General features: G+C 34.9%; 1 protein-coding gene across 3 annotated transcripts; it reads right to left on the bottom strand.

Annotated features, from left to right (window-relative positions):
• Nucleotides 1-3,451: 3,451 nt before the first annotated feature.
• On the bottom strand, nucleotides 3,452-11,672 carry LOC142631690 (coiled-coil domain-containing protein SCD2). Of its 3 annotated transcripts, none has more exons than XM_075805936.1 (17): nucleotides 11,107-11,672; nucleotides 10,607-10,770; nucleotides 10,379-10,457; nucleotides 10,170-10,211; nucleotides 10,020-10,082; nucleotides 9,376-9,425; nucleotides 9,270-9,297; nucleotides 8,845-8,922; nucleotides 8,608-8,718; nucleotides 8,471-8,531; nucleotides 7,130-7,246; nucleotides 6,923-7,041; nucleotides 6,377-6,446; nucleotides 5,928-5,969; nucleotides 5,133-5,173; nucleotides 4,425-4,551; nucleotides 3,452-3,863 (listed from the first exon to the last, which is right to left on the bottom strand). In XM_075805936.1, the coding sequence occupies exons 1-17, from the start codon at nucleotides 11,485-11,487 to the stop codon at nucleotides 3,724-3,726; spliced, it is 1,713 nt and encodes a 570-aa protein (XP_075662051.1). In that variant the 5' UTR covers nucleotides 11,488-11,672; the 3' UTR covers nucleotides 3,452-3,723. The 3 variants fall into 3 exon arrangements, with proteins under 3 accessions (XP_075662051.1, XP_075662052.1, XP_075662053.1); XM_075805937.1 differs by having other exon boundaries at nucleotides 10,379-10,454; nucleotides 11,107-11,636; XM_075805938.1 differs by having other exon boundaries at nucleotides 10,607-10,766; nucleotides 11,107-11,245.
• Between the last annotated feature and the right edge of the window lie 341 nt (nucleotides 11,673-12,013).

Here is a 12,013-nt window from a genome sequence, read left to right as displayed (position 1 = left end):
TTCCAATATAGAGAAAACTAATTAGGCATAATGTATTGGATATAAACTTTTGTGTGAAACAAACATCGGTTTTCTCCTACCTAGGGTGGAGCCTTATTTTGGATTTTATATATGGCAGTTTAGAGGCACTGCCAAGATCCTCCACTTCAAGGGAAAGGCTATTTTGGTTTGTTAAAACATTAGCCTAAACTGCCATTTGTAATTGGATTGCATAAAAAGGTGGGTTCTTCTAGTTTTATGCCAAATGACACAATTTGGTTGACTCAATCTCATATGGTTTGTCCCTTTAAATAATTGCAGCTCCCCAAAGAACTGCTAAATTTGTGATTGTGAAAATCAACATTAATGTGGTCTAGCATTTGTGAAGGTTTTGAGATAGTCGAGTGCGAAATATATTCAACAGATATAAAGGGGTCTCTCGTGTATGTGATTTGTACATATTAGGGCCGGTAGTAGATCCACGTGAAAATGTTACTCTAATCACAACTTACCACATCATTATAGCATTACTCTTCTTTTATTGTAGCTGATTGTAGAGAACTTTTTAGGATCAAATCTTGTTGGGAAGTAAATTGGTGTGCAGATGCATTTTCCAGGAGAGAGGCTCATGTGCATTAGGATTTTGTTATCTTCATGGATGCCACTACTGATGCTTTACTACTTCTGAAGAAGTAATGGTTATGTATTAGATCTTGCACCAACTAGTAATTTCTAGTATAATGAAGCTCCTTTTCTACCCAAAAAAGGAAAAAAATAATAAAAAAATGAGACATGTTACACGGAAAGTGGCTTTACAATCCATTTATCAGAAAGAAAAAAAATGTTTAAATGAGCAGTATTTGAGTGATTCTCAAGAAAAATCTCGTCTGCTTTATTTATATTCCTGAGAGAATATAAAAGCTAGTGTGCAACATGTTCTGGGATATTGCCAGGGACAGGTATCTACAGTTCCTTTTTGGTTTTCCAAAAAATGAATTGATTCATTCCCTTTTCTTGATCTACAAGTACAAATCTAAATCTTGCTTTCTAAAGTTTGAGAAGATATTAAAGATTGACAGAAGGACTGTTTATTGTAGAGAGATTTCAAAAAGATGTTCAAATACTTGAGCCCCCCCCCCCCCCCTCCCCTCCCCCTCTTTTTTTGTTTTTTTGTTTTTTGTATTATATATGTATTACCAATTTTCTTGATAATTTTAAAGATCTGTAAATGCTTTGTCATTGGGACATAACATGGTTACCTGGGTTCTTATTTGAGAAGAACATAACATAAGGTGAAAAATAAAATGTATTCTGCAATATTTTCCTGGGTCCTTGGCCATTTTTTGAAAGGGATATTCAACAGAATCAAAACCATCATCTAGTCTTTTCATATTCAAACACACATGATGACATATATGAAGGGTCAACAGAGACCACGTGTGCCCCAACATGGATTCAGACACCACTTCAGTCAATTGTCAATGGCATGGCAGAGGCAGGGACAATAAGACAAAATTTTCAATTGCAAGTTCATGGAATATATGCCATTGTAATTTTATAGATTAATGTAGAAATTAGTAGAATCACTAAAAATTAATAGGTCGACAGGTTGACCCAAAATTGTTATAATAATAATTAGTGTATAAATTAAATTGTTTGGTCTTTTTGTGTGGCATCATAAATTAATAGGTCGACAGGTTGACCCAAAATTGTTGGGATAATCAAGTTTAGAACTCATATTAATGGGTCATTTGTTCCCCCCCCCCCCCCCCATTTTTAAAAATATTTTAATACTATATATAAATATTTAACATGTTAATTATTAGCCTACAAAAATGGGACTCCCCCCCTCCCCCAAATATTTGAGCTAGTCCAAATGATGCATGTTTATGAAAGTTTGTATAAGTTAATAAATTAGTATCATAAGTTGGCCTCTCAAACAAAAATTTCTGACTACGCCCTTGGTTATATGGTGTGGAAGAGCTTTTCCTATATAAAGATAAACACTAAATAATGAATAAACATAAGTAAGTAAAATATAACAAAAATAATATTCATTATTTAAAAGAAAGTTGAAATGATAATATACATGACATATCTTGTCCTTATTTGGGTAATTATTTAGTTCACATAGTCTTCAGCAAGTGTAAGACTTTGCAGGAAGATGTCAGAATCTTGATAACTCTGTTGAAATCATCAAAGTGAGAAAATTTGATTTGCGGGAGTGTTTCCAAAGTTATCAAAGCTAGAAAAACTTTGGTTTGTGGGAGTATGTTCAAGTCATCAAAGCAAGGAAATGTTCTGAACATGAATGCTCAAGTCATAAAAGCAAGAAAATCTTGGTTTGTGGGAGCACATCCGAGTCACCAAAATCTTTTAAGCACAATCAAATGATGAAGAATGAGGAAATTTGTTAAAAAGAGCGAGAGTCAAATCCAATCTGCACGTCCTAGATATGAGGGCTTCCCTAGGCACTTGATTGTTGAGACTAGAGAGTACCTTCATTTAGGGTAGAGGGCTTACCTTGAGCCTTAGGGTTGAGTAATAGGGTTGCTGGCCCTCAATCGGTCTATGTAAGTGAAATAAGACAGTTTCCCAAGGGGACTTCTAGGTATGATGATACAAAAACAAGCTTTAAACATATTTTAATTGAAAAAAGTTTAGTTTCAAGCAAATTTGAAGTTATCTTCCTTTGTTCTAAACATATCTTAATTGGAAAAAATTTAGCTCCAAACAGGTTTGGAGTTATCTTCCTCTGTTCGACAATTGAAAAGATCATTTATATATAGTTTTAGTTATATGACTATTTAATGAGCTGTAAAACTTGTTTAAATAGTACAAATAGATAGTTTTATAATTCACTAAATGATAAGTTGAAAGAGATTCTTCCAAACTTACTTAAACATTTTTAACTTAAATTACAATTTAATATGACACATTTTAGCCCCAAGACAATTTTTTTTTTTTTTTTCAGCTGTGAGCATCATGTGTAGCTAATTGATTCAATTTAGAACTCTTTTTTGTCAAATACTCGACCTCGGAACATATTCACATTCCAAATTGGACAAAATTTAACTACAAACTAGTTTGAAGCCAATGACTACAACTCCTACCAAAAAAAAAAACATAATTACATATTTTAAAAATATAACTTTAAATTTTTTTTTTTTTTTTTTTATGTTCTTAACATGCATGTAAAATTTCATGTCAATTAGATGTTATTTATTCAAAAGGATTTTGATTAAGGGTTCATTAACATGGTAAAAGTCCATGACCTTACTAAAATCAATCTGGTCTTGTAAATAAGGTTGGATTGCTATTGGCTCTAATTGGAAAATTGGCGTTTTCTTGAATCTCTGAAAATTATGATACCACTAAATTATTGAGCAGGCACCACTCTATACCACCAAAAAAAGAACTTGTCTTTCTGAGATAGTGTTAATCATATACACTTCAAAGGACAGCAAGGATCTACAGAACCGCAAATTGAATTTAATTAAATATATAAAAAAAAAAAAAAAAACTATCCCCTGTTTTACAAATGACAATCCAGCAGCTATATCTATGAAAATTTTCACTAATTACCTTACATGGGGGACTAAGTATAACATCAAGTGTGAAGTTGCGAGAATGGCAGAGAACAATGAAGAGGGATACTAGCAAGCCAGGCGAAAATTTTATGTAGAAAAAAAAAATTAAAAAAAAGAAAGAATTGGCACGAGACACATATCAAGGTGGCATCCATCAAGGCGAAGTCTCTGAATCTGCATTGGATTTGTGATTAGCAACTGCAGAAGAAAGAGGCTGATCTATTTCTTTACGGGATGCTTCCCAGAGTTGCTGTTCTATCCCTAGCTTTCTCAGCTCCACTAAGCCTCGTTCCACTGCCACAAAACACAAACTGAAGCATGAGTCTACTTGTAAGTTAAATAAACACACAGGAGCTACAAATTATCAGTGCAAAGACACGCATATATAGCGAAGTAAAACTGAACTCAAAACATTATATATTGTCTCCCACTCTGAATTCACAGGTATGATTTTGACACAGATTAGCGGATGCATCTATTTATAGCATAGTCACGAAAACTACTCTACAGAAGATGCAGCAACACATTTTCTTTTTGGAAGAAAAAAATTCATTGATAAGTGACATCCAATGAACATTACCCCCTTATCCTATCCTTCAAAGGTAGGCAGTGCCATTTAAATTAGAACTTACTGACCATGCACCAATAAAATATGTCAAAAGGATTTTTCTGTTCTATCCAAAAGATTGATTTACGTCACACTCAAAGCTTATAATGTACAAAAGAATGAAGCACCCAACATGGCCTATCTACATCATTATATGGAATTTAGGTGTTCACGTCTGTTCATAGTAACGAAACACAGTAGCCAAAATAATAACGATAAATGATGGTGATGATGGGGAAGAAGCTTACCATCCACAGCATCATGTGAAGTTGGTTGTTGCCCACTACGGTTGATCCAAAACTGAAGCCGCTCTTCTGCTATATCCTCTTCAACACCATGTACTTTAGCTCTTCTCCAAAAGTAAGTCAGCCAAGCCTGCACAAATGATACAAGTTTTTGAAAAATGTTTACTCATCTATTCAAATAAAAGAACCATTTCAAAAATCAACACCACAAAATATGTAACTCATCTAGAAGCTATGCTTACTTTGGAGCCTTCATTTAAAGGAAAACTAACTCATTTCAAGCTGTTGCAGGTAAATAACTCTACTAACAACTAACTAGATTCACAACGTAATACAACCGAGTTTTTTGATAATTAATTCCTACTTCAGTGTACCATAAAAATAAAGAAATGGTTCAAAAAAATGGCCTGAGCATTATAGTGGTTGTCAGCTGGCGATTGTAAATTATTAATATATCTGCCTAAAAACCCATGAAATTTGTAAAAATAACATACCCATATTGGTCCCTGCATTTATGTTATAGCAGATTCCCTGGTTTATTACTAAGAAATGTATTTTCCTTTGCTCCCCTTAATTATTTGGTAAAGAACCAGGATGTGGAAATGAACAAATGAAATGATAAGAAAAAGAAAAGAAAGGGCTTATTGATCTAAGACTAAAGCATGGCCAAATGTAAACAAATTCAAATGGAAAAAGTAGCTGATAGCTGACCTCTTTGAATTGAACATCTACTGTCTCATCTTCACTTAATTCTGCACGAAGAGGAGAGAAAAATATATATTAGTTTTAAGATCATTACTTCCAAATCCAATTTAACTTCAAATCTACTTTTGTACAAATGAAAAATTAATGTTATTTAAATGCAAAAATTCAAATTTAACTAGGAGGAAATATAGCACAATGCATGCACATAAGCCTAAAAGGTTGAAACATAAGAGATAAGCACATGTTCATAGTTCTTTCTCTGTACTAAGAATGGTCCTAAATATTCACCAAAGTCAAGGTCCGCTTGACATCACTTAGTCTCGTAAGTGTGGACAGAAAAAACAGACAACCAATTGTTAAGGGTAGGGGAACCAATCACTTCACGAGAATAAAAAAGGTACCATAATATGGAACTATGTTTGCATGCAATAAATAATGTAAATGCAAGAGCAAGACCCCAATTGTCCCATATAAATGTTCTGATCCATGGAGAAGCATTTGCTATAAAACTTGCAGTCAACTTGCCTCCCCTCTTCAACAAAAAAGTAAGAAAAAAAAATTGACAAGTGAAGGTATCCTGGAAGCCAGAGCTGCCAGAATCAATTCAAATATCCTCCCATATGATTGAGTAGGTTTTTTTTTTTTTTTATTAAATTTATTTATATACATACATACATACATACATACATATATATATATATATATATATATATATATATATATATATATAAAAGTAGATTAGTTTCCATAATTCTTAGCATTTCTAATATTGTACTTGACATTTCAGAGTATCTCTCTTACCAAATGCCTCCATAAACTTGGGATCAACAGCTGATTTGGAATCTGAAATTAAAAAATGAGATAAAATAAGCATTGTATCATGTATTATCCCTGCTAACTCTTATGACCTGCTAGTTCTCACAGGGTAGCCACTACAAAAGACTTGCATCCAAGTAAAAAAATTTAATTTTTTCTTCCAAATGTAGCATCTAGGCCCTAAAATCATCTATGACAAAAACCATAAACAATATGAAACCACAACACTGTTAATCAGTTGGAAGAGCCTGGTATTATAATGTCACATATTTATGATATAGACTAGAAATGAACCTACGTCTATCAAACGAGGAAATGAAACAAATATTCAGATATAAATTGAGAAAGCGTTCTTATTAAAAGATAATATAATAACAGATGGATCCAGAGAAAGAAGACCATGCAACCGAATTTAGGTCATAAGAAAAGCATACCTAAACTGGACTGCCGAACCAAATTCGGACGTCTGTGTAGAGCCAATGCTAGTACAACAGCATCCTCAACCTTAAAACAGAAATGATAAAAATTAAAAATTAAAAAAGAATAAGAAAAAAGTATAGTTAACATGTACTTATATAAAAAAAGTATAGTTAGCTTATGTAGGTCTTCATTTTGTTTTAAGCAAAAATGGTGACTTGAAAAACTATATGCCAAACATATCATGACACAAAAAGATGTAATAGACTAGCTTATGAGCTCTAGTTTAACTCGCACCTCCACCCCTAAGTGGAGGGTGGGGTCATGGATTCAGGATCCATTGAGTGCATGTGTAACTTACCAATAAAATAAAATAAAATAAAATGATGTAAAAAACTCTTAAAATCCACATTATATAAGGAAAAAACCTTAAAGGTTTGCGGCATGTACCTTATTTTTAAAAATTACATCTCACAGAGAAAAATTATGGAAAAATAAAAATAAAATAACAGAAAAGTGAATGCAGATTAACATTGAAAAAACAATAATAAATAAAGAAAAACCTTTAGAGAGGCCAGTTCCCTCAAACCCATTTCAACTGAAAGCATAGTCTCAATATTTCCTTCTCCTGTGAGATCACTAATATCCCGGACAAGCTTGCTCCTGTCTGGATCATCTCCACCTGCTCCATGTCAGACAATGTAAATCATTGATTACCAAATACTGGACAATAAAAGCTATTAAACTAATAAAAAAGGGGTTAAACTAACCTCTATCCCAAGATTCCTCCTTAGCCTTTTGTCCAGCAGAAATTACAACTTCAAATGGAAGAGGGGCTAAAGATGACCAATGCTCATGCTTTGACACTGCTATATCTGCACATATGCCTATAAAGAAAAGGGCAAACGCCAGAAAAGCAACTCAGATGTGACTAAATATTACAGATCTAAGAGCTCCTTCATTCAAAGCCAATATCTCAAAACCATCATACTTTAAAAATCAAGAATTAAAGCAAAGGTCTGTCAAGAATTTCCACCCCAATAAATAAGAAATCAAGATGCTGAACATTAAGGAACAATGACTTTTTTACAATAAAAATGGTCCTGACCCGAAGAAGTGCTAACTATATATGCACTATACCCCAAAAGGACTAGTTAAGTTAGAATTAGGCCTCCCCCGTAATTGTTTCTATAGCTTATATCAACCTAGAAACAGTTGATGTGAGACTCAGCACACACCGCACAACCCATTCAATCAATCTAATACCAACTACGTATCCCCAAAAAAAAAAATCTAATACCAACTAATAAGCACGGACAGTCATGTTGTGTCCTGATTTTTCAAGAATTACTAACCCGTGTCATGTGTCTGTTCCCATGCTTCTTAGAAATCCAAAAATCCAGGGTATGACAACATAATCTCCATTAATTATATTCCTGACATCCTCATCCTGGCTTGCATTATGCTACAGTGGCTCTGAGTCATATAGCACGACTGGCTTGGCTTTGATATCATTTGTCACAACCAAGGGAGTGATAACTACACTTGTGCTATACCCCAAAAGGACTATTTAAGTTACAATTAGGACTTGTGATATACCCCAAAAGGACTATTTAAGTTACAATTAGGGCTCCTCGCAACCGTTCAGTACACATCCAACATTGGACTTAGCACACAGCCACATAACCCACACTCATATCAAATCTAATACCAATCTAGAAGATCCAAGGTATCACAAAAACACTCATCCATAATTGACTTATACCTAGATAATGATATGTTTGAAACTTTTTTTAACCATATCCGCAAAAGAAGAAATTTCACAGAGCATGTGGAATTCAACCAGGCAACTTATTTCCTCTTTCAAGCAGGAGAAACTGTAAGTTTCAATACCAATCTAGAAGATCTGTGGTATCACAAAAACACTAGTCCATAATTGTTTTATACCTAGATGAAGATATGTTTGAAACTTCTATAAACTAAATCCACATAGAAAAAGAAATTTTAGAATCAAGCTCATGTTGCAGTTTGCTCATCAAGCAAGGAAACATTGAATTAAAGCATGCAACTTATTTCTTTCAAGCAGGAGAAGATTGTAACAAGTTGATTACCATGCTGTACTGCTAAACCCCAGTAACGAGCAAGCCAACATCTCTTCAAAACAACTTCCTCCTAAAAGATAGATGCAGCAACAGAGTTAAGTGCAAGAACAGATAATCATAAACCACTTGATTATCATAAGACAAACCATCTCTTCTTGAGTCAAAATCATTCTCTGTGTCATAGTGCGGAGAGCCTTTGCTTCAGATTCTGCTTCTCGGAGTTGTTCCAGAGCTGATGCAGCTTCATCTTTTAAATTCTAATTTGAAAAGAAAAAAAGAAAAAAAAGGAATGAAACTACAATAAAAAATTGGAAACTTTTCAACTAGGACAATCACACATTTTAACATAGAGAACCTATAGCCTACTGATCAGCATAAATTACCTCAACCTCCGTACGCAGGGCAGCAACCTCCTCATTTTTCCCATCCCTGTTTTGTGCTACAGCAGCCTTTAGAGCAAGCTGTGACCAAAAAAGAAAACTGCAGTCTAAGAACAGCCATAAAGGAGCTCAATTGTAATATAGATCATGAAACAAAGTTAACACAGCCCATGTAAATTACCTAAAAATAGGAGAACTAGCTTTCTCTCTCACTTTTTTTTAATTAAAAAAAAAAAGGGTCATACACAACTCACGCGCACAGGATGGAACCCAGGTTTTCACCATCCACCCCTTACTTATGGGGAAGCAGATGCCATTTGGTCCAATGGCCGATGGCATGTTTAATCAAATCTAATCTCAATTTTACTGACCTAAGGAAATCAAATTTTCAATGCCACATTTCTGCCACATCCATTCTTTCAACATACCTCTTTTTGCCGCAACAATTCTTCCTTCCTGCAGAAAATCATCCATAGAATCATATACCAAGAATATTAAACTATGAAATGGAAAAGCAAGTCAAACAATGCTTACTTGCTCAACAATTTAACTTCGAGGGACACGCCTTCTCCAAGAGTAGCAACCTGTGAACATAAAATAAAACATGAACACGGATAAAGAAGCAACAATACTTTTGAGGGATATATTTAGTGCTAATTTGTTAAACTTCATAAACAAGACTAAGATTTGAACAAAATAAACTGAGTGCAAATTTACTCAGCAAATGGTTCAGCAGATAGCTACTAGAATACACAATGTAGACTTAATTTACAAGAAAGTGACACTTGTCTTATAGGCAGCACAATGAAAAAGAAGTGGCAGAAACAGGAAAAAATAACTACCAAAAAATTTACATAGATGCAGTTGTATATAATTTATAATATTCACCCTATTGAACTGTTTTCAGTATGGTATTCATTAGTGTCGATTCTTTTAAAGTAGGGCAAGGAGAAGGAGGGGGGGGGATGGGAGGTAAAATGTTTTCCATCATTAAGATTGTCCTGTCTATGCACAATCATTTATAGTGGCAGGATTTTCCTCAACAAGAAAAAGTAAGAATGGATGCTTAAGATAGATTCATAACACTGATATGCAACTTATGTAAAATCCTAACTTAAAAAACTAATTGGCAATTGCAAATTAATATAACAATAACAGTAAAAACTAATATAATTGACCTGTTTCTCAAGCTCCCTAGCTCTGGCCTCTGCTGCCTCACGTCTTATTTCCGCATGTCTAAGCTGTATAGCATTTTTGGGCGTCAATGTTGTACATTACATATGACATGTGTACAAAAATCAACTTGTTATTGAGTTTGGATAACACACCTTGTCAATAATAATCTCATTTTCCTCTTCTAGCATATCAAGCTGCAATTTTAATGCATGTTAGCTTCGAAACTATGCTTACCATCTACATTCCAAACCCCACATAATACTAAGCGTAAAGTTGGTACAAAGTAAAAAAACCATACATAGTTTCCTTTAAAACCATATACAGCTATGAAAGCAAGAATTGATGGATGTGAATGACATACTTCATCTCGAAGTGCTGAAGCTTCACGCTGATCTTCTTTACCTTTTGAGTTGAGTGGTGAAATATTGGGAATAAACCTGCTTCATTAGACCAATAAAATTATCTAATCAACAGAATGCAAAACATCAACCATGACCAAAACACCCAACAAAACAAAGTTTTGTCAACTCGAGCTCATCAGATAGAGTAAAAATAACACCAAAGAAGATAAAAACACGGGTGTATTTACTTGTTGTTCCTACTAGAAGGAGGTTCAATCGGAGGTATCGCCACGGGACTTCTAAGTGAGGATCTGCTGGGTGGCACCACGGCTGCCGAACGAACTGACATTGATGGTCTTCCAGCTGATGTTGACCGAACAGAAGAAGCATGCTCTACAAAGTTCCGACCTAACTAATTAAAATATCAGAATCCCAATTAGCCTAATACTTTACCAACTATAACCAAATCAAAAATCAACCATTTTATCAACTTTAACTCAAAATTTAACGATTTTCTCTAAAATTTAGATATTTTAAAAAATAAAAAACCAAAACTTAATCTCAAAGAAAAACGATATTCCACAGAATTACGATCAAACTCGATCTTATCATTGAAATTAAGACTTAAAGCAATACAATTCAGATCTTCAAAGATAAAAAGAGAGAGCGAATTGAAAGACTAAAAATTTTACATAATTCAAAAACAATTAGTTCAAATAATAGAGAGACAAAGATTTGTCGAAGTTACCGCAGGCGACGGAGATCGATTAGGCCGAGAAACCGAAATCCCGCTACTGTAATTGTTGTTGCTGTTACTGTTGTTGCCGAGAGAAGAGAAAGGCGAGGGAGCAGGCGGAGCCGGAACGGCGAATTTGAATCCGTTCTCGTCGTCGTCGTCGTCGTCTTCTTCGTCGGCGGCGGAGGTCTGCGACGCCATGACCTTAGCCAAGCGCTGAGCCGCGACCTTGGCGGCCGCGTTCTGCGTTCGCTTGACGTTGGAGAATCCGGTGGCTCCAGCCGCCAGTCGAGACTGCGGATGCGCCGGCGACATCGCCGGCGACGACGAACCCGTGCTCGAACCGCTCCACTGCCGCGAGTACACCGGACTCACCGGCCTCCTCCGATCCATTTCCTATCTATGTATACAAATACACACGTATGTATATATATCTCTATGTGTGTGTGTGTGAGAGAGAGAGAGAGAGAGAGTTTGGGAGTGAGAAAGCCGAGATTTTCTCGGAGATAGATTTTTCTCGAGAAAATCGGAGAGAAGTGGTTTTTGTTTTGTTGATTGGAGATTTGGAGAAGAACAGTAAAACGGTGGCGTTTTTTGAGCTTCTTGACAAGAACGCGCATTTCGCGGGGTGAGTGTGGGGGCCCAGTGTTTTTTGCTGGATCTGACTCTGGCTTTTTGATGACGTGTCAAAAAAATGAATAGTTGTGGGTCCGATATTTCGGTGCTGTTTGGTAGGCTTACCCGATATTTTGGGTTACGTGTAAACGGATTTCGGACCCAGTATTTCAAAAAAAAAAAAAAAATTGAACATTTTTATAAGCTTGTCTTATCTAATTTTTTATTTATTTATTTAGAAAGTTGTCTTATGACTCTTATCAAATTAGATGATATTTGACTTGCTAAACGGGAAAAAATTATA

The sequence above is a fragment of the Castanea sativa genome, chromosome 4, assembly GCF_040712315.1.
Source record: "Castanea sativa cultivar Marrone di Chiusa Pesio chromosome 4, ASM4071231v1".
NCBI classification, from domain to species: domain Eukaryota; kingdom Viridiplantae; phylum Streptophyta; class Magnoliopsida; order Fagales; family Fagaceae; genus Castanea; species Castanea sativa.
Note: the sequence above shows the minus strand (reverse complement) of the source record. Positions and strands in the feature narration are given on the sequence as shown.